This window comes from Thalassophryne amazonica, chromosome 8, assembly GCF_902500255.1.
Source record: "Thalassophryne amazonica chromosome 8, fThaAma1.1, whole genome shotgun sequence".
Taxonomy (NCBI): Eukaryota; Metazoa; Chordata; class Actinopteri; order Batrachoidiformes; family Batrachoididae; genus Thalassophryne; species Thalassophryne amazonica.
The window spans coordinates 106,943,898-106,965,831 of NC_047110.1; the positions used below are offsets into that span (position 1 = coordinate 106,943,898).

Sequence of the window (21,934 nt, forward strand, 5' to 3'; positions counted from 1 at the left end):
ACTGGTTGTCTCTTGCCTTCATTAGAGGAACTGTATACAAGTTGTTGTCTCAGGAAGGCAAGGACTATAATCAGAGACCCTTCCCATCCTGGACACTATTTTTTTGAATTATTGCCATCAGGCAGACGATACAGGGCACTTAAGGCCAGAACAAAGAGACTTAAAAATAGCTTTGTGGGAAGAGCTATCTGTGCACTGAATGCTGCTGGACCTGCCATTTTATGATTGTGATTGAGTGTTTTAACTAGGTTTTATGTAGAATTTTTAGGGTTATTTATTATTCTATTTATTTATTTTAAATGTGCTTTTAAGAGATTGTTTTTAATTTCATTGTCATGCACAGTATTTTATTCTGGTGTCATGTACAATGATAATAATAAATTCTATTCTATTCTCTATTCTAATTCTTTTATTATTGGAGTATATTTTGTGTCGTGCTCTGATTACTGCCACTGTTTTTCCTTCAGGGTCCCCACAGTGGAGTCAGTACAAACCCACATTGGGATTTGTGCAGAAGTTTTACATCAAATGCCCTTTCTGTCACAACTCCAGCTTTACTTGGAGAAGCAAACACAACCCCTGGTCTTCCAAAGAGGTCTCCCATCCGAGTACTAACCAGGACCTAACCTGCTTAGCTTCTGAGATCTTACTTTTATTATTATTATTATTAATAATAACAAATGCATGATTTGTTTCCCCCCATACACAAGTTGCACCTACGCCCCAAACTGGGGAGAGGGAAAAAAAAAGAAGCAATTTATACTCTGGAAAAACGCAGTAATCCAAAAATTGTTAGCAGGTTAAAATAATTTATCTTTAGAAAATAAATAAAATATAAAAACTCTGAAGATGGAGCCTAACTTCTTGTAATTGTTGCTTAACTGATGTCTTTTGATAACAGCTGACATCAGCACAGAGTTGTAAGATTGCAGAACCCACCACGTGTCTGGGAGAACAGCCTGGGTTATGCATTCTTTCAACTTCAACCAAAAACTGCGCACAAGCTATGTGCAACATGGTGGTTTTGCAGCTTTGACATTGGGCAACTACACCGAGAAAGACCAACCACAGTGAAGAAGCAGAAGAGGAGTGAGGCGATTTGCTGCACAGGTAGAGGCGAGGCGTGTTTGGTTCGGCGACTGTGAGGTTACCTGGGTTCTCGTCCAATCAGCCTGAGGTACAGATCATAGAGGAAGGCCGGAGCCTTGTGGCTCACAGCGATCCAGTACTGATTGATCAGGTGATTGGACGTAAGATTAACATTGGGCCGACGGAAGGCCTGCTCAAGGGGGTTCCTCTTGAATGTGGATATTACATGGTACTCTAAGAAACAAAAGGTTGTTCAACAGAAGTCGTCAATAAGATTATGCCTGATTTAAAAAACAAACAAACAAACAAACAGTACCATGAGATTAAAAAAAACTGTAATTTCTTTACCTTGAGTTATTGCATGATAATTTCAAATGAGCTTGAGGTGAAAATAATTTAAGGTCAAATACAAAAGTCCTTGATATCACCATAAAATTTGAAGTTGCATTTGTACAAGTCAAATGCATTGGACTGTAAAGTGTCATTTTATCCAGACTCATGGCAGCTTCATCTGCACTTCCAACATTTTAAAATTGCCGTATTTTAACAATATAGTCTCTCAGCTGTAATCACATCATGATATTAAAGAAACGTGAAATATGAGGTAGCTTACAGAAATAATAGAAAGCGTCTATTTGGTTCAACAAATACAACCAATTTTTTTTTTTATTTAAAAAGAATCACCATCAAGTTGACCAGAAATTACAACAGTGTTTCTCCATCAAACAGCTGAGGTTGTTTGGTGGAGAAACACCGCTCTGTGTCCCAAGGGTTAGAAAGAAGTCCGCAGGGCTTTAGCTTTTTCTTTCCCTGCTCCTCTTGGGATTCCAAAGGCAACTTCCACTGGCTGTCTTAAGACTAGTCCTAAAACCTATTTATTTTCTACTGCCGATCATTAGTTTTATGTTTTTTTTTTAAATTATTTTAATTATTCTGCTTATTGTGCATGACTGTTTTGTGGTTTTAACTGTTTTTAACTCTGAAAACTGAGGATCTCTGTTTAATGTTGTTTGTTGTTGTTGTTTTGGAGCCATTTTCAACACTTTGTTGATTTTTTTTTTACATAAAGTGCTTTCTAAATGAATTTATTATTATTATTAATTTATTAAAGCTTTATATCCCAAGGTTGAAAAATAACTGCAATATAAATCTTTTGATACTTTCAAAAAAAATGATATGCATGCAATATTTTTGGACAGACTAAAAATACATACACTTTGACCACATTTTCTTAAGAAAATATACAATGAAATTTAAGGAGGTGGTTGTTGCTTCATCCAGTGCAGTAAAAAGGGGTGGGTTTGCTTCATTATTTTTTTGGCAACATGTCAAGGTTCAAAGAGATATTTTGACTTTGACATACCCCTCTCAACACACACATTCTTCCAGCTGAGCAGCACTGAGGAATTTGAATATGTGAACAATTCGAGGTCAAACGTAACATTCTGTCACGTTTTCACATTAGTAATTCACACGGAAAACTTCTAAAGACTTACGTACTTACAAGGTTGGAGCAGAAAGCCTCATAACGCTCACAGTAAACTGTACTGCAGTTAATGCAGTTTTTGCACGCCGTGTGTTTAAATTATGTGACATTTTGGCTCTATTTTGTAGCAATATTTGCAACAACTGCACAACTTGGTTTTGTTAAGAAGGATATTTAAAAGGCCATGGCATGTAGGCATGTTTTATACTTGTTTCAAAGGTGAGGTTTTGCATTTTGTAGGGAAACCTTCAGAACAGGTTAAATAAGTATGTCAAGAATATTTTACAGTTTGCATTGAAACAAATCAAGTGCACTGAATTGTGACCGGAATTCTGAGCCTTTAATTATAAATCTTTTAAACCGCTGACCTTTCTTGATTTGGAAGTTAAGTTATTCCACCTCTTAAGGATATGAATATAAATAAGGCCACTATATATATCCAGGTGAGCCAATCTTTGGGTGTGTCAGGTTCACTCTCAGATTACATCCAGAGTCTGTCATGAGATTACTTATTTTAAACTTTAGACAAGATGAAAAATCTCATACCGACTTCTCCCCAGTGGAACGGGTTGATTCCTCCAGTTGTGCAGTTATACACCAGGATGTTTTTAGGTCTGTAAAAAAAGAGTCCCAAGTAAATTCTACAAAATTTACCCAAACATTGTGACATTTCAATAAAACTTCATACACACATTCAGAAAAGGTGTAACCATGTGAGCATATTTTTGAATCCCCTGCACCCCCACCTGTTCAGCTGTGACCCGGAGTACCAAGCTGCAGCCAGCGTGGCATTGATGACCATGTCCACTGGCACCAGGTCCGCCACCGCGTCATTCGACGCCCTCATTGTGCGCAAGATGCCCTTACCAGCCTGCAAAGGGCAACAGAAAAACCTTCAGCAATAATACAATGAATGTCAGCCTGAACGCTGAAATGCAGCACTGACATTTAAGACATTAAAAGCACATTGTTCTCAACCCCACACGCCCCAACCCAAAAAGGAGCCATTCAAAACCACTCACAACTCAAAGGATATTTCAGACACCTGAACTAACACGTCGGTGAAACCAGTAAGTTGTCACATTGGAATTAAGAATTTCGAGCTGCAAAAGTTAATTTATAATTAAGATAATTAAATAAGATTTCCTTTTAGTGTTATACAGTTATAATAATTAGTATAAACTGATAAACACAAAGACTAAAATAAAAAAGTGCAGAGAACATTCAGGCTTTCAATACTGTACCCAGATACATTTTCCTGACTTACCGCAATGAATATTCCACTCGGCCCGTTGAAGTTATCTATCCAACCCTGAAAGAAGAGGCAGAGTAAAGCGGTTCAGTATAAATAAATCTTACAATCCCTTTTCTTTTTGCATTAAGAACACAGCAAAATACATTTGATAATGTATCCTGTCCAAGCAGACATTTTTATTATTATTAATCCAGTATTAAAACTTTTATTTTACTAAATAAACTGCAGAAAACACTTTGGTGGTTAGAGGGTTCCTCCAACTTAAACATGGATATAAGATTTTTTTTAAATGCCAGTTTAAATTAAATTTAAGAAACATTACAATAACCAACAATGATGCAGGGGAGAGGGTGAAGGGGGGCAGCAATATAAGAACAAAAATGCCCACATATTTATTGTAACATAGAACATGGTTACTGGTTTAAGCCACGCTGTAAAATCTGTCCCGAAATGCCTACTTCTCACATCTTGGCACTTTTAACACTTTTGAAAGACTAATTTAATGCCTTTTAATACCAATTAAGGCTTTACTTTTAAATTAATGAGTCTCTTAAGACTTTTTAAGGATTAGCAGAAACCCTATGTTAGAAATGGTGACATTACTTAAGTTTGTCCAGCATTGGACACTCAGGCGGCACTGTTTACAATGCTATCAGGCATGGCTGGGACCCCCACCACCCTTTGATCACATTAGTTATAAGAGGCAGAAGCAAATCAACCAGCTGTCAGTCATTTTCAATCAGAGTGGGTGTTTTACAGTGACAAGAGACAAGTGGTGGCTACGCCGCCAGCTAGGCGGGGCCAAAATAGACAAGAAGTCTATTTTATGCAAATACTGAATGATGCAATACTGTGACTGCCAATCAGAGTGAAGGCAGCGTGATAAACCAAGATGACGGAATACACTCCCAGACAGCTGGATGTCTGTATAAATCAAACGTGTGGTATTTTTCTGTTTTACTTTGTAAATGTTAGCGAGAAATAAACACTTTTCCATGTGTGCATCTTTTTTTTTTTTTACTCTCCAATATTAGTATTGACACCTGCAGTGGTGGTGGCCAAGTGGTCAATGCACTTGGTTTCAGTGTGGAAGGTTCCCGGTTCAAATCCCACCCTCTGCCACATTTCTCCATGTAATGTGGAGTTGCGTCAGAAGGGCATCCGGCGTAAAACTTGTGCCAAAAATCAACATGCAGATCCACCTCTGATCTGCTGTGGTGACTCCGAGTGAAAACAAAGGAGCAGCCGAAGGGACTTACTATCAGTATTGACACCCCCCCCAACTCCATGTTGATCAAGTTCTAGTACTTGTCAGAAAAGACATTCTCTTCCTGTCTTAAATGGAAAATAATATGGACAACAAACACCAAGATCTACTCACAGGGAAAGGCTCTTTCCAGCTAGCTCCAACTATGGATGGTCTGACAATGGCTACGTTGAGGTCGCCGGCCTCCTGCTGCACCAGGTACTCAGCCAAGGCTTTGGTGTAGGTGTAGGTATTTGGACGCTCCCCAATCAGTTTAGGAGTCAGTGTTGACACCAGATCCGCATCCATCCAGCTGGTTGAGGGTGAAAAAAAAATTGAAATCTAGTCACCTCGGTCACAAACCATGTAGCAATTACTTTAAATAAAGATATTTATCTGTATTATCTAGTTTTATTGTAGAATTGGTTAAAAATTATGGTGTACGTGGGCAGAATTTTTTGTTTGTTTTTGAAGGCGTTTAATGGACACTACATCACAGAGATTACACCGCACATGCTACTCTGGCTTCACTTTTAACAAGAGTCATCAGGAGATGAAGTATCCCCCCCCCAAATCAGTAATACAAAGTGTTGGGGGATCACTCAAGTATACCCTTATGCCAAATATGAATGAAATTGGTCAACTGGTTCTTGAGATATTGTGCTGATAAAGATGGCAATGTCAATATCTTGAATATCTTGTTGCAACCGTGAAGTTGATCCCAAGGTCACCATAATCAATTGGTGTTGGGTGATCACCCAAGTATACCCTTATGCCAAATATGAATGAAATTGGTCAACTGGTTCGTGAGATATTGCGCTAACAAGTGAAAAGAGACGGACAGACGGAAGGATGGAGAGATCGCTATATCCACCTATATTTCATACTAGGGCAATAAAAACCAAAAGTCAACAGAGGTGCGGTGTCCACCTTTATTTACACTTTAGTGTTAGAGGAAAAACCACACCCCCTATTCAAACAAACCTTCACCGCACTTTGCTCACGATGTATTCGCCTTCACTGGAAACATCCCAAACCAACTTACTCGAGTGCATCGATGAGCTTGCGATAGTCCACTGGGGGAGGATATACAATTTCTTCAATCAGCTCCCTGTTACAGTTGGCGTAGGCTGTGGACACATGAATAAAGATCTCCAACCGCTTCATCCTGTGGGCCAGCGCCAGCATCTTCTGGGTAGCCAAGACATTCAGCTGCATTGCATCTCTGAAGAATAAAGAATGAAGTATGGCATTTGACATTCTGGTATTGGTGTTATTAAACACTTGCAGAGTTGTTAAGCTACGATCTACCTTCTGAAACATGTGGTTGTAAGCTAGAGTCTATCCCTGTGTGTACGCGGCCTGATGCAAGTGAGCTAAATACTAAGAAGAGCAACTTAATTTAAAATTTTATCAATCAATCAATCAATCAATCAATTTTTTTATATAGCGCCAAATCACAACAAACAGTTGCCCCAAGGCGCTTTATATTGTAAGGCAAGGCCATACAATAATTATGTAAAACCCCAACGGTCAAAACGACCCCCTGTGAGCAAGCACTTGGCTACAGTGGGAAGGAAAAACTCCCTTTTAACAGGAAGAAACCTCCAGCAGAACCAGGCTCAGGGAGGGGCAGTCTTCTGCTGGGACTGGTTGGGGCTGAGCGAGAGAACCAGGAAAAAGACATGCTGTGGAGGGGAGCAGAGATCGATCAAGGGAGGTTGTCAAGAACCAGGATTCATGGTGACCTGCCAGCAATGTGAAAACAGTTTGTCAGCAAAACAATGTTTAACTGACACACCAAGAAAATATTTGTCCTGCCTGATTGCAGTATATTCACTGAAATTACCACCAACTTGGGACAATCAACAAAAGTCAAAAGAACTGTTAAAAACAGTAAAGTGCTCTTATTGAAAAATGGACAAAGGAGACATTTTTTTATTTTTAAACTTCAAACTGATTTTTTTTTTTTTTCTTTAAGGAGAACTCACTTGAGCGGCTCATTAAAGCGTACAGTGGCAGCGCAGTGGAAGACAATGTTAACGTTTTTAGCCAAGGCGTCCTGGTCGTCTTTACTTAAAGCCAGCTCAGGCTGTGTCAGGTCACTGTTCACTGCAATGATCTTCTCTGCAAAGCCAAGCTGCTCATCCTGCAGTCGTTCAAACAACTACACACACACACACACACACACACACACACACACAAAAGTAAAGTACACAGCACACAACAGTAATCTGTGTCAATACAGATGAGGCATTTCTGCAATGTCACATTTTGTTTCAACACTACAGGTTTTTCAGAACTGAAGTCACACATGAACTAACCAGATTAAAAAAATAATAATAATAATCACTGGACACCAGCTGTTATTGTGATATGAATCGAGTTCACGACAATAAATGTCAAAAAGGAGAAACTTCAGCTTCCTTCATGTCTCAGATTCCGTTGTTGTTACTGTAGTGTGCCTCTTACAATTACTTGGGACAAAAATCTAACGTCTAAGACTCGTGCGTGATTAATTATTTACCAGATTTGCCAGAGTACAAGTTGCACTTGTCCCAAAAAAAAAAAAAAAAAAAAAAAAGCCACTTAAAAGAGGAAAAACATACAAGTTGCACCTTTTATCTGTATTTTTAGCTCTTTAATTTGGGATTTTTGTAGTTTACTTTTATTATTGCCATTCAATCTTTTATTATTAAAAGTTTATTTTGTTTACTGCTTTGATTACTGGGAAAGTCCTATATAAATGATAATGATAAGTTATTATTAATTAACAATAATGGTGCCATGATTTTTCAGTATATCAAATTGTACCCGAGTAAAAATTATAGGACCTCCCTAACTAGTAAAAAAATTTAAAAAAGCAACTTATACTCCAGAAAAAAAGGTTTGTTAGGAAGAAACTCACAACAAAAGAAAATGCTTTTGGTATTAAAGGTAGAGTTTATTTTTAATATGAAAACAAAATATATTTATATATTCACAATTCCCCAAATTCAGCAGAAATTTTGTACAGTTCTTTGAGGTGTGATAGCAACAAGTCTATCTGAGTGACACAGCATCATCCCCTGAAGGATGTTTTTTGGCAAAGGTTCATGAGGTTAATCATGTTAAACATGTCAGTTTGAGGTGTGTTGAACAAGTTTGGTCTGGTCTAACCACAAACCTACACGACACAGCCACATAACCCATATCAAAAAATGATTTATATATAAAGGCAATGATGAGAAAAGTTTTTTTTATGACAAACTGATTTTGACTTGGCCTTGAATAGAAGCGACAGTGTGGAGGAGATGCAACCACACAAAGGAGCAGAAACACGAAATGTTGACACATGCTTCAACACAGTAAGATGTCTCCAAATATTCCCGTCACCGGCGGCATTTTGCTCAAGTTCTGTGAGCACATTTTAATGACAAGAGAGAGATAATGTCTTTAAAGTTCCACCAGCCAAGACGCTACCATTTCTTCTTCTCTACTATGACATTATTAAATCTGTCATGATTTTCATGATTGTTTCTTGTCCTCTTTGAAGTTGATTTCCAACTATTCACTTGTTTCACTTCCTCTTTACAACTATCTCATTCTCTGATGTTTCCACAACCTCCCTTTCTGTCCGCAGATGATCTGCACATCATCTTCCACACCTGCGTCACAGCACCGTGACTTAACCCACGTCTCACCTTGCAGTTGATCACGTCGGCCACGCGAGCCTGGGGACTCTGTCCCGCCTTTGACCTGACCAGCAAATACACAGGTCCGACTTCTGGGCAGGACCTTAGCAGTTTCTCCAACAGCACCTTCAACAATGAGAAAGACATGATCAACTTTTCCTTTTTGGTGCTTTCAAATTGGCCAAATGCCGCACACCATGTATAATTAGCACTTCATTTTCCTGGCTGTGGAACGTGGCGAAGAACATTTGAGGCACTACAACAAACAATGTGGTTGAAGTGCAAAACAGATTTTCCAGCACAACAGCCACGGAGCAGATGGAAGCGGCAACGTTTACACTGTAGGATGAACTGACGCAGTATCAAGCTTCTTCCTGACACATGACCCCAATTTAATTTTTTTTTGTGGCATGGTCTTTTTTTTAAATCATAGATTATCAGAAAAAGACTTATGTAAATGACAACAAATTGAAATGTTGATAGAGTTTAATTTTTTTTTCTTATTTTTTGGTTGTATTTGTGTTGTTTTTAATTTATCATCTATTAACATTTTGTACAGAACTTTGATTTCTGGCAAATGACTATACAAAATAAAGTTACTATTATTAGACTGAGATTTTTAATTACAGGGTAATTAACAGCCAAAAATGTGTGCGGTCCCACATTTTTAAAGGACAAAGACTTTCATGATGTCAAAGTGTCCATTATTTCCTGATTATTTCATTGATATGCCCACCAATAATAGGTTTAGTGTTGATTTCATGTATTAGACATCCTCTGGAGTTGCATTAACTCAAATACTTAATAATGGAAATCTTTTGGAACTGTCTTCCTGCCCTTCAGGATCATTTGCTTTCAGTGTAGCCAAACTCTTGTTATCGAATAAAAAGTACTCCACCTTGCCCATGAAGCCAGTTGCACCAGTGATCAAGACGCTTTTCCCTGCATAGTACTCTGGAATGTTCACCATGGTGTCTGTAGTCGACACTACTCCGCCTGCACAAACACGACAGAAAAACAAAAATAAGACACAAAGAAGAGTTAACAGTTGTAAAAGAAACTTCCAGCTGGCGTTACTCCAAAAGCAGTTCCAAGTTGACCAAACTGAAATGAAAATTTGATTCGTCCAAAGTAAGTGATCAAGAAAATCTGGCAAAACCTGATCGTGAAGGAAGTGGAGCAGGCAAAGTTGAAACATCCACCACCACCACCACCTCCCACCCCAAAAAAAATAGCCCAACTACTGGATTTTAAAAATGTGCAGCTTTGGTTGGAAAGCAGCAGTGAGAAAGACAGAGACGTGCCGAGTCCAGCATTCTGTGTGTCACGTCTACCAGATGTCCCCAAATCCTAAAACTCTGTTTTTACAGCGCTTCAGTGAATTCTCTGCACTTAAAAGTTGTGTAAAAAGCTCCCACGGCTTTAGGAGATAAAACAGGAGATGTGACTTCTGTGTTCAGATACAAATTCAGGAATTAAAAAAAAAACAAACAAAAAAAAAAAACTGGCTGCCAAATGAACTGCACTACCACATTGGGATTTTGGTAAACAGGATAATTTATGTAGACTAGAGTGTTAAAAATTAATTGATTATTAAATGAATTAAGGCTATATTTAATGATTAAGTTCATAATCATTTCATTTCATTTATTCATTAAAAGGGACAACACATATTAATGAACACATAAAGTGTACATATGTCAGATTATAGCATTGGGGTAATTTCCATCTGTAGTCCCCAACAGACTATAAAAATTAAACAATTTACAGTAAAAACACACAAACATCACAGGAGCTTACAATACAACAACAGACTACATTACATAGGGGTCACTAACTACTACAACAAGACACAGACTAGATGAAAGACAGGAAACAAAAGGACACTGATGTGATCTGAGCATGAACGGTTATCTTACACAAACTCACTCAAAGGAGGGCACAGTTAAAAAAAAACTACATGTACGAGTACAATTCAAATGGAATAAGTTAATTAAAATTGCAAGTCTAATTTCATACATTTCTATATTTTAAAAACCATAGATTTAAGAACAATAACTTATAAAGTGCTGTAGTGCACTGCACATTCCCTACAGTTCTTCTTAGTTTCTACAATTGAGTTCCCAATGCTCACATTTTTTATTTAATCTGAGCCACTCCTTTAAGTGACATTTGAAAGGTTTAAAGCTTAGGGCCTCCCTCACTGTAGTTGGCAAAGCGCTCTATTGGACACCACCTTTGTAGGACAGAACATTTTGTGCAAAAGCTGCTTTTCGCACAGACACTTCACAGTCCCCTCTACTCATAGCCCTGGGGACCCTCGGACCAACTGTTCTATATTTAATATAATTTACAAGAGGTGGAGGAGCCAACCCATGTAAAGTTTTATATATTAGACAAGCATTTTTAAATTTTATAAAAATTTTCAAAACTAAATAAGTTACAATTTGTTAAAATTTTACAGTGATGTTACAAAAATGGTATTTTATCTAAAATTTTGAATGCTCTTTTGTAAAGCCTTTCAATCGGTTTTAAAACTGTCACACCTGTGAGAGGCCAGCTGGTTATGCAGTAACCTTCTATGAGAAAAGATCATACAGTGCAAGAACATCACAGCCGCTTGATCTGTCATTGACCTCCTTATCTGGTTGAAGTTAAACACATTGGATTGGATTATTTTACTTATTTAAATATGATTTTTAAAAGGAGAGTGTTGAGTCCAGCAACACTCCCAAATAATTGAATTCTTTAACTAACTGTTAAAGAATTCACTCTTCAATGTACACATTGGAGCGCTCAATATTGGAAGCCATTTTTAAATAAATACATACAGACAGTTTTCTGTATGTTTAATTTCAGACATGATATGTTAAGCCAATTTAAAATATATTTTAGGGCTGACATAAGAGTTTGAGCTGCTGCCTCAGGTGATCTTGCACTTGTGTAGATTACCACGTCATCAGCATTAAGTTGTATGTCCACATCCTCACAAACATTTGGTAGGTCATTAAGGAATAATGAAAATAAAAAATCAATTGATCTGTTGATTATTTTCTTGATTAATCTTTTAGTTGTAAAATATCAGAAAATGGTGAAAACATCCTCAGATGTTTTGTTTTGTCCATAATCTAAAGATATTTACTTTATTGCCAAAAGCAGTGAAGAAATGAATAATAAAACTGGTTTGAATGATTGTCAGCTGATTATACAACCCCTGGCAATAATTATGGAATCACCGGCCTCGGAGGATGTTCATTCAGTTGTTTAATTTTGTAGAAATAAAGCAGATCACAGACATGACACAAAACTAAAGTCATTTCAAATGGCAACTTTCTGGCTTTAAGAAACACTATAAGAAATCAGGAAAAAAAATTGTGGCAGTCAGTAACGGTTACTTTTTTAGACCAAGCAGAGGGAAAAAATATGGAATCACTCAATTCTGAGGAATAAATTATGGAATCACCCTGTAAATTTTCATCCCCAAAACTAACACCTGCATCAAATCAGATCTCCTCGTTAGTCTGCATCTAAAAAGGAGTGATCACACCTTGGAGAGCTGTTGCACCAAGTGGACTGACATGAATCATGGTTCCAACACGAGAGATGTCATTTGAAACAAACGAGAGGATTATCAAACTCTTAAAAGAGGGTAAATCACCACGCAATGTTGCAAAAGATGTTGGTTGTTCACAGTCAGCTGTGTCTAAACTCTGGACCAAATACAAACAACATGGGAAGGTTGTTAAAGGCAAACATACTGGTAGACCAAGGAAGACATCAAAGCGTCATGACAGAAAACTTAAAGCAATATGTCTCAAAAATCGAAAATGTACATCAAAACAAATGAGGAACGAATGGGAGGAAACTGGAGTCAACGTCTGTGACCGAACTGTAAGAAACCGCCTAAAGGAAATGGGATTTACATACAGAAAAGCTAAACGAAAGCCATCATTAACACCTAAACAGAAAAAAACAAGGTTACAATGGGCTAAGGAAAAGCCATCGTGGACTGTGGATGACTGGATGAAAGTCATATTCAGTGATGAATCTCGAATCTGCATTGGGCAAGGTGATTATGCTGGAACTTTGGTTTGGTGCTGTTCCAATGAGATTTATAAAGATGACTGCCTGAAGAGAACATGGGGCTGCATGTCAGGCAAAGGCACTGGGGAGATGGCTGTCATTACATCATCAATAAATGCACAAGTTTACATTGATATTTTGGACTATTTTCTTATCCCATCAATTGAAAGGATGTTTGGGGATGATGAAATCATTTTTCAAGATGATAATGCATCTTGCCATAGAGCAAAAATTGTGAAAACATTCCTTGCAAAAAGTCACATATAGGGTCAATGTCATGGCCTGCAAATAGTCCAGATCTTAATCCAATTGAAAATCTTTGGTGGAAGTTGAAGAAAATGGTCCATGACAAGGCTCCAACTTGAAAGCTGATCTGGCAACAGCAATCAGAGAACGTTGGAGCCAGATTGATGAAGAGTACTGTTTGTTACTCATTAAGTCCATGCCTCAGAGATAGCAAGCTGTTATAAAAGCCAGAGGTAGTGCAACAAAATACTAGTGATGTGTTGCAGCGTTCTTTTGTTTTTCATGATTCCATAATGTTTTCCTCAGAATTGAGTGATTCCATATTTTTTTCCCTCTGCTTGGTCTAAAAAAGTAACCATTACTGACTGCCACAATTTTTTTTTCCTAATTTCTTAGTGTTTCTTAAAGCCATAAAGCTGCCATTTGAAATGACTTTAGTTTTGTGTCATGTCTGTGATCTGTTTTTTTTCTACAAAATGAAACAACTGAATGAACATCCTCCGAGGCCAGTGATTCCATAATTTTTGCCAGGGTTGTATATACACACACACACATATCGACTTGGCCAATATGTTATTATTATTGTTTTTTTATATTCCTAAATGTTCATATTTTCTGGTTTATTCTAGTTTATTGGATCCTATCTGGCAATAAACTGAGTATCTTGGGTTTGTAGACAAAAAACATTTGAAGGCATCATCTTGGGCTCTGGAAAACAGTGATTGAAATTTTGGGCCATTTTCTGGCAATATATGGCATGGAAAGGGAAGTCTGGGGTCCTCTGCTACAGCTGCTGCCCCCGCGACCCCATCCCGCATAAGTGGTTGAAAATGAGTGAGTGAGTGAGTGACATGGCACTAACAAGTAACTAATTAGTCAATTCTTGAATAATCATGTCTAATGTTTGGTCAAACCCTCAGAACAAATATTGATGTGATTTATTGTGGCTGAATAAGGTAGACTGATTGATTGATTGACTGATTGATAAGAAATTAATGACACTACCAACACATAAGTGTCATGTAAGTGTCAAACAGTTTCCAAATATTTACCTGGTACAATAAACACAAAATTCACCACAATGTCATGCAATACAAGTTAAACAGCAAGCTATCAATAGGTTAGGAATGTGACGACTTTACCGGGATAAATCCCAACTCCTTACAACAAACGAAGCAGGTTTGTTAGCGTACAAAAGGTGTGTCCCTCCTTTACATGGGCCTGACGGCTGAAAGTCTCCTCCAAAAGACAAGGCAATTGGAACAAAATACCTTGCCCAAAGGTATAACTGTTGTGAATGGGACTCAAACAGGTACCAACTTAAAATCTAATAAAACAATTAATCTCTTTAAGAAAACTTAGAATGTGGGAACGCAAAACATCTCTAAATGTCTTAAGATCAGGAACGGCATAAAAATTCACCCAAATGTGAGCAAAATCAACACAAGCAGGACATGTTTCACTGTAAGTATGCAGTTACACAGTAAACAATAAGGCGGGACGCCCGCTGCAAGTAAATACGCATGTGTCAAGTGTGAATGGCCTAAAAGAGCGTGGGTCAACACGTCTTCCCGTCGCTTAGCTAGCAGTAGAAGATTAAGCGATTCAATGAACGGTTGATGTTGATGAAGTTTATTATTGGGATACAGATCCCATAACGTTTGCCATATGTTCCTAAAATAATTATTAAACTTTGGCTTTAGATCCGTGTAGGGTAAGTTTATTTCTGTAACATCCATAGCAAGAGCTTCTTTTGCCAGCTTGTCAGCTTTTTCATTCCCCTTAATGACTAGGGATCCAGGCAAATATTACTTGCTTACCTAATGTACTAATGTTATGCAAAGTTTCCAAAAGCTGAATAATAAACAGATGTTTCTAAGTTTTGCCCTGCAAAGCTGTCAAACTAGACAGAGTCTGTATAAAGAACAAAACGTCTGTGGGCCTGATTAAGGTAGAAACAAAAAAGCCAGCTGAAAATGCCCCCCCAATCCAGCCAAATGGCCAAAATCTCCGGTCAGTAAAGTGGACAGTCCTTATACGCTCTTGGTGAAATCTGATCAGACACAAAGCTAAACTCAGTAGAGGTACACACATCTGGGACACTCAGTGAATATAATGCAAAAATCAGATAATTTGAATGGCAGTATCATCTGCAAAGGAATCAATACTCTATTCAGTAAAGTGGGTGGTACTTAGAGCGTCTAATCAAACTCGACCGAGAAACAGTCTTTTGGGGTGTTCAGTTCAAATTTGGTGTAAATCAGATACATTTTGTTCAAGTAAAAAAAATGGTGAATGACATATGGGACCCCCACCCAAATAAGTTTGATTTTTTAAAAGGAAATCGCCAGGATTCTAAGTTACAAACATCCTTGTCTAAATGCACATCAGCATTGTTCAAAAGCATTGAACACACCTTTTGTCAAACAAGCCCATTTTACATTTAATATGCACACATATTTCATTCATTCACTTTCTGAAACGTATACACAAGCCTGAGGTTTGTTAAAGATAACGTTAGAGTGATAATAGGTCATTCTAGATAACCTTTCTCATCTTAGCGTGAGTAACTAAAACCACACTACAACACTTATCAAACAGTAATATTTACTCTTCTGGATACTACAAGTGAAATGGAAACTACTGTCAATCGCTTACAGGCAGCTAGTAAAAGCTACAAAGACCTCTGGAACGGGAACGTAAAAAAAAAAACCTGAAAGTTCAGTTCATCATGACACTCCCTTGATTTTCCAAGTCACAGTTATTAACAAACAGTAAGGTACACTACAGTACAGTACCCTCCAAAAGTACTGAACCACTTGGTATTTCACATATTTTAATCTGTTTAAAAATACAAATAAACCCAAACATTTCTAAAATGATCTTCCTTAAACTCGAACTCTAAGCAAATCTCTACAACTTGATATAAATTAATCAAAAATATAAAAGATGATGGGTTAAATAAGTAAAGGAACACTTTGGTATAATACCTGTAAATAATCGGTTTTATTGCCAGTTTTCTTCAGACAAGTCAGGGGATGGATACATGAACATTTCCAAGTCACTGAATATGTCTTGAACTTTATTTACATCAGTTATGAAGAAATACAAACAGTATGACACTCTATGGTAAATATGTGTGGAGTAGACAGTTGTCAAAAACTGAGTGACTGTGTAAGAAGGAAAAAGAGTGAGGAAAGCCACCAAGACACCCAGACAATTCAGAAGGAGTTCTAGGCTTCTGTGGCTGTGATTGAAGAGGTACAGAGGAGGATTTTCTTAAAAAGAAGGTACATCTGCCAGAAGGTACATCTGAGATGCAAGCCTAGATGTGATGCTTTGGTGAAAGATCCTCCTCTATACCACTGTAAATACAGGAATTATACCAAAGCCTTCCATTACTTATGCAACCCATCATCTTGGCTTTTATATTTTTAATTAATTTATATCAAATTGTAGAGATTTGCTTTCGGTTTGTGTTTAAGGAAGACGATTTTATATATATATATATATAATGTATTTGAAATGGCATAAATAAATTAAAATGTATTCCAAAAAAGTGTTCCAATACTTTCGGAAGGCAGTGTACATGTAGACCTGGAGCAAGCAGTTCTCAAAAACAGAGTAAAGATTCAAGGAGTAGATTAGTGAGGGAAGCCACCAAGAAACCCATGACAACACTGAAGGAGTTATACAGTGGTATGTAAAGGTTTGGGCACCCCTGATAATTTTAATGATTTTCCTTTATAAGTCATTGGTTGTTTGGCTCAGCAATTTCAGTTAAATTTATCATATAGCAGATGAACACAGTGATATTTGAGAAGTGAAATGAAGTTTATAGGATTTACAAAACGTGTGCAATAATTCTTTAAATAAAATTAGGCAGGTGCATAAATTTGGGCACCCCAACAGAAAAAACATCAATATTTAGTAGATCCTCCTTTTGCAGAAATAGCATCCTCTAAACGCTTCCTATAGCTTCCAATGAGAGTCTAGTTGAAGGTATTTTGGACCATTCTTCTTTATGAAACATCTCAGGTTTGTTGGTTTCCGAGCATGGACAGCCCGCTTAAAATCACACCACAGATTTTCAATAATATTCAGGTCTGGGGACTGAGATGGCCATTCCAGAACACTGTACTTGTTCCTCTGCATGAATGCCTTAGTAAATTTTGAGCAGTGTTTAGGGTTCTTGCCTTGTTGAAAGATCCAGCCCCAGTGCAACTTCAGCTTCGTCACTGATTCATGAACATTGTTCTCAAGAAATCTGCTGATATTGACTGGAATCCATGTGACCCTCAACTTTAACAAGATTCCCAGTACCTGCACTGGCCACAGAGCCCCACAGCATGATGGAACCACCTCCAAATTTTACTGTAGGTAAGCAAGTGTTTGTCTTGGAATGCTGTGATCTTTTTCTGCCATGCATACCGCCCCTTGTTATGTCCAAATAACTCCATTTTAGTTTCATCGGTCCACAGAACCTTATTCCAAATTGAACCTGGCTTGTCCAATGTGCTTTAGCATACCGCAAGTGACTATTTGTGGCGTGTATGCAGAAAGGCTTCCTCTGCATTACAGCATCATACAGCATCTCTTTGTGCAAAGTGTGCTGTATAGCTGAACGATGCACAGAGACACCATCTGCAGCAAGATCATATGGTAGGTCTCTGGAGCAGGTCTGTGGAGTGACTATGACTGTTCTTACCATCCTTCGCTTCAGCTTATCTGAGATTTTTCTTTGCCTGCCGCTTCGGGTCTTAAGTAGTACTGTGCCTGTGGTCTTCCATTTCCTCACTATGTTCCTCACAGTGGAAACTGACAGCTGAAATCTCCGAGATAGCTTTTTGTATCCTTCCCCTAAACCATGATGTTGAACAATCTTTGTTTTCAGGTCATTTGAGAGTTGTTTAGAGGCTTCCATGTTGCCACTCATTAGAAGAGATGCAAAGGGGGGGAAACATTTGAAAATGGCCACCTTAAATACCCTTTCTCATGATTAGATTCACCTGTGTAAGGAGGTCAAGGGTCAGTGAGCTTACCAAACCAATTTTGCGTTACAATAATTAGTGCTAAATGTATTCAAATCAATAAAATGACAAGGGTGCCCAAATCTATGCACCTGCCCAATTTTGTTTAAATAATTATTGCACACTTTCTGTAAATACTAGAAACTTCATTTCACTTCTCAAATATGAGTGTTCATCTGCTACGAGGTCTGTTAGAAAAAGTATCGGACCTTTTATTTTTTCAAAAAACCTGATGGATTGAATCATGTGTGCTTGCATGAGCAAACCTTGAACCTTCGTGCACATGCGTGAACTTTTTCACACCTGTCGAATGCGTCATTTCCTGGTAAGCAACCTTTGTGTGGGACGTGTGCTGTGCGCTCGGCGGATTTTCATTTCAAGGAAAGAGACGGAACGACTGGAGCAGCGCCGCATCAAATTTAGCCAGAAACTGGGCGACAGCCAGGTGGAAACCATTCGGAAGATTCAGACGGCTTTCGGTGACGATGCTTTGGGCATCACACAGATTAAGGAGCGGTACAACCGGTTTAAAGACATCCGCACAGCGGTGGAGACCGAGCCATGCTCCAGTCGGCCATCAACATGCTGAAATGACCAGATCATTCCCAAGTGAACGCTGTGGTGATGCGGGACCGTCGTGTGACTGTCCGAGAAATTGCGGAAGAGGTGGACATCAGCACTTTTTCGGTACATTCCACTGTGACAGAAGATTTGGCCATGAAAGAGTGGCGATGAAATTCATGCTGCTTCTGACGGCAGAGCAAAAGCACCTTTGTGTTGAAGTCTCACAGGACATGCTGTGACATGCCCACCTCTTCCACAATTTCTCGGATAGTCACACGACTGAAAAGTCACCGAAAGCTGTCTGAATCATCCGAATGGTTTCCACCTGGCTGTCGCCCAGTTTCTGGCAAATTTGATGCAGCGCTGCTCCAGTCATTCCGTCTTTTTCCTTGAAATGAAAATCCACTGAGCGCACAGCACACGTCCCACACAAAGGCTGCTTACCAGGAAATGACGCAATCAACAGGCGTGAAAAAGTTCACGCATGCGCACGAAGGTTCAGGTTGGCTCATGCAAGCACACGTGATTAAATCCATCAGGTTTGTGCAAAAAATAAAAGGTCCGATACTTTCTAACAGACCTATCGTATATTGATATATTTAACTGAAATTTCTGATCCAGACAACCAATGATTTATAAAGGAAAATCCTGAAAATTATCAGGAGTGCTGAAACTTTTGCATAGGTTTCCTGTGGCTGTGACTGAAGAAAGTGAGAATACTTACATATATAATTTAATTAACCTGATTAAAGACATGTACCTCATTTGAGATGGAACCATTAAATTAGAGTTGGAGATATAATATTTGCCTTTTTATAATTTACAAAAACATGCATGCTAGTAGAATCAAATGGCAAATCAACTCAAAATCAGTCTGGCCTTGAATAGAAGATAGTAGAAACCAATACAGTGGAGGACATGAGGATTAAGTTCACTTATATTACATCTAAATTTACTTAGAATTAAATTCAAAGTTAATTATTGTTTCATTTCCATTCCACTGTGGCGTGTACACAGGCAAAAACCATGTGTCACTGTCCACATACTTATGGGCCTGGCTGTACTCATAGAAGCAGCTGATGACACGCGCAGGATTTGATTTCCAACATGAGGTCACATCTACAAGTAACACCGATCATCGATTTATTCAAACAAGACCGACTCGCGCTCTAAAATGTAACAGAGCATCGCAGTATCAGCCTGAAGCTCGTTCCATGGAAACAGTGGGTGGTGTCCCAGGGTAGGTGGGGCTCCCATTGACCAATCACACGCACAAATAACGTCAATTCCACCTGAAGGGTAATAAACGCACCAAGAGAAAACGTGAATAACAACAGCCAACATATTAATACAACATTTCTCAAGAATTTGTAATAACGAAATCAGATGTTTTGTCGGACACTAACCCAGATGAACAGAAAAAAAAACAACTCTGACTGCCATGAGACACAGCAATCGTTCCTCACTAACACAGCCACCACTCACTCACTCTCTCTATGACAGGGTTTATTATGAGGACATTAAAATTGGCTCTTTGCTGCAGCGAGTCTAACAAACAGTTAAAGCTAAGCAGACTATAGTTAAAACAATTGGCTGTTGATACGGGACCGCCGGATGGTGTGGCATCCAATAACAAACTGCCGGAATCACACAACATCCGCCGCGATTATCGCCAGATACAGAGGGTGATCATGGCGTTGAAGCTGTACAGGAGGCAACTGAATTTCAAGCTCCAAACTTACGGCTAAGATTAGGGTTCAGGTTTTGCATGAGCCACGATGTTGGGTAGTCTAAGGCCCCGTCCACATGGAGACGGGTTTAGGCATATCCGCAAACATTTTGTATCGCATCGTCGTTTTGTCCACATGGAACCGGTGTTTTTGGAACCCGAAAACACTGCTTTTTGAAAACGCGTCCCAGAGTGGATAAATCTCAAAATGCTGCCTTTGCATTTTTAATCGTGTGTACAACTTTTGTGAAACAATGGTATCATATTCTTCTTCTTCTATAAAAGGTGTCTTCTTCTCCGTTGTTTGCAGGAGCAGCAGCATGTTTTACAGAACACTTTTTGAAAATGACTGAAGTTTTGTTTCCGTATGGACAAGGCATAAATAACGACGACTGCTGTATTAATAGTAATTCCTGGTTTTCGTACAGTGCCGTATCCATAGCAACGGCGTATTTATAACAAGAGGCTGACTACAGGCCAGGGAGACGCATCCCAAAACTTGAATTCTGATTGGCTGACAGTCGTCATGTGACAACCCGTGCCATCTGATTTGTTGACCCCAAGGCAGTAGCTGTCCATACATAGTCGTATTAATATTACAAAATTCTGTTCGTACATAGCGCTTGTGATTGGTCCATCTAGGTTACATAATTATAACCCTAAGACATTTGCAGATCTGAAATTACTTTTTGAAGTAACGATCTTAAACACTTTCTCTGATTCCAAAATACTGGTAATTATCTATGGTTAAGATGACTGTCATATATGCAATTTATTATTGACATAAAAAAATAAAGAAACTCTTTGCTTTGTTGGGAATCAAACCCATGACCACTGGCTTAGCGGTCATACATGCTAACCCTTATGTAACAGGTGTGAAATAGATCATAGTGTAAAGTCAATATACATGCCAGAAGAAAAACCCTAAACTTAACCTAAAACATAACCATAAACTCTACCATAGATACACTAGGAACAAATAGATATATCTATCAACATCTAATATCAGTAATTATCGCATATTACAACAAAAATCTGACCTATACTCATAAACCAGCCCTCATGAGATACAAGAAAAATAGGATTGATAAATCAGACACTTTTCCTATCAATTTTACTGCCAAGGAAACTGTGGCAATAAAATCAGGGCAATACAAATCTTAAAACAGGGTGATACAAAAAAGAGACATTGAAAATACCAGGCTTTGTATTGCCCCGCTTTTCTTCCAATCAGGAGCCCCCATTTCTCGGCCCCACCAATGACACACCCCCGTTTTGTGTTACCCTGGTGACAACTGCAGGATCCTGATACAGGATCTAGATCATTTCATTCAACCAAGATGCCTGACCAAGGTGAGAGAGTTTTAGTCTCCCTAGCAGGGAGAATTCTACAACTTGAGTCTCACACTGAAGTTGTAAGACACCAAGAAGTTATTGAAGAGGACACTCATGACTTTACAGAGAGACATAAGAATAAGAACACCACCAGGAAAATGGACAATTATTTCTCTGGTGAAACTTGACAAATGGAG

At 38.4% G+C, this 21,934-nt stretch overlaps 1 protein-coding gene across 5 annotated transcripts in view; it reads right to left on the reverse strand.

Annotated features, from left to right (window-relative positions):
- The window catches only part of far1 (fatty acyl CoA reductase 1), a 56,543-nt gene that overhangs the window by 33,231 nt on the left and 1,378 nt on the right, over window positions 1-21,934 (reverse strand). For 2 of the 5 annotated variants that reach the window (XR_004562348.1, XM_034177195.1), the window contains exons 1-9: window positions 9,649-9,720; window positions 8,760-8,876; window positions 7,068-7,243; window positions 6,122-6,301; window positions 5,212-5,389; window positions 3,843-3,887; window positions 3,322-3,446; window positions 3,122-3,189; window positions 1,152-1,323 (exon numbers count right to left, since the gene is read on the reverse strand). Coding sequence is in view for 4 of the 5 variants with exons in the window: in XM_034177195.1 (XP_034033086.1) it covers window positions 1,152-1,323; window positions 3,122-3,189; window positions 3,322-3,446; window positions 3,843-3,887; window positions 5,212-5,389; window positions 6,122-6,301; window positions 7,068-7,243; window positions 8,760-8,876; window positions 9,649-9,720 (1,133 nt within the window). In the remaining variant the exon portion in view is untranslated. Of the gene's footprint in view, window positions 1-1,151; window positions 1,324-3,121; window positions 3,190-3,321; window positions 3,447-3,842; window positions 3,888-5,211; window positions 5,390-6,121; window positions 6,302-7,067; window positions 7,244-8,759; window positions 8,877-9,648; window positions 9,747-21,934 lie in introns of those variants that run through there. The other 3 variants (XM_034177194.1, XM_034177193.1, XM_034177196.1) reach the window with 2 other exon arrangements.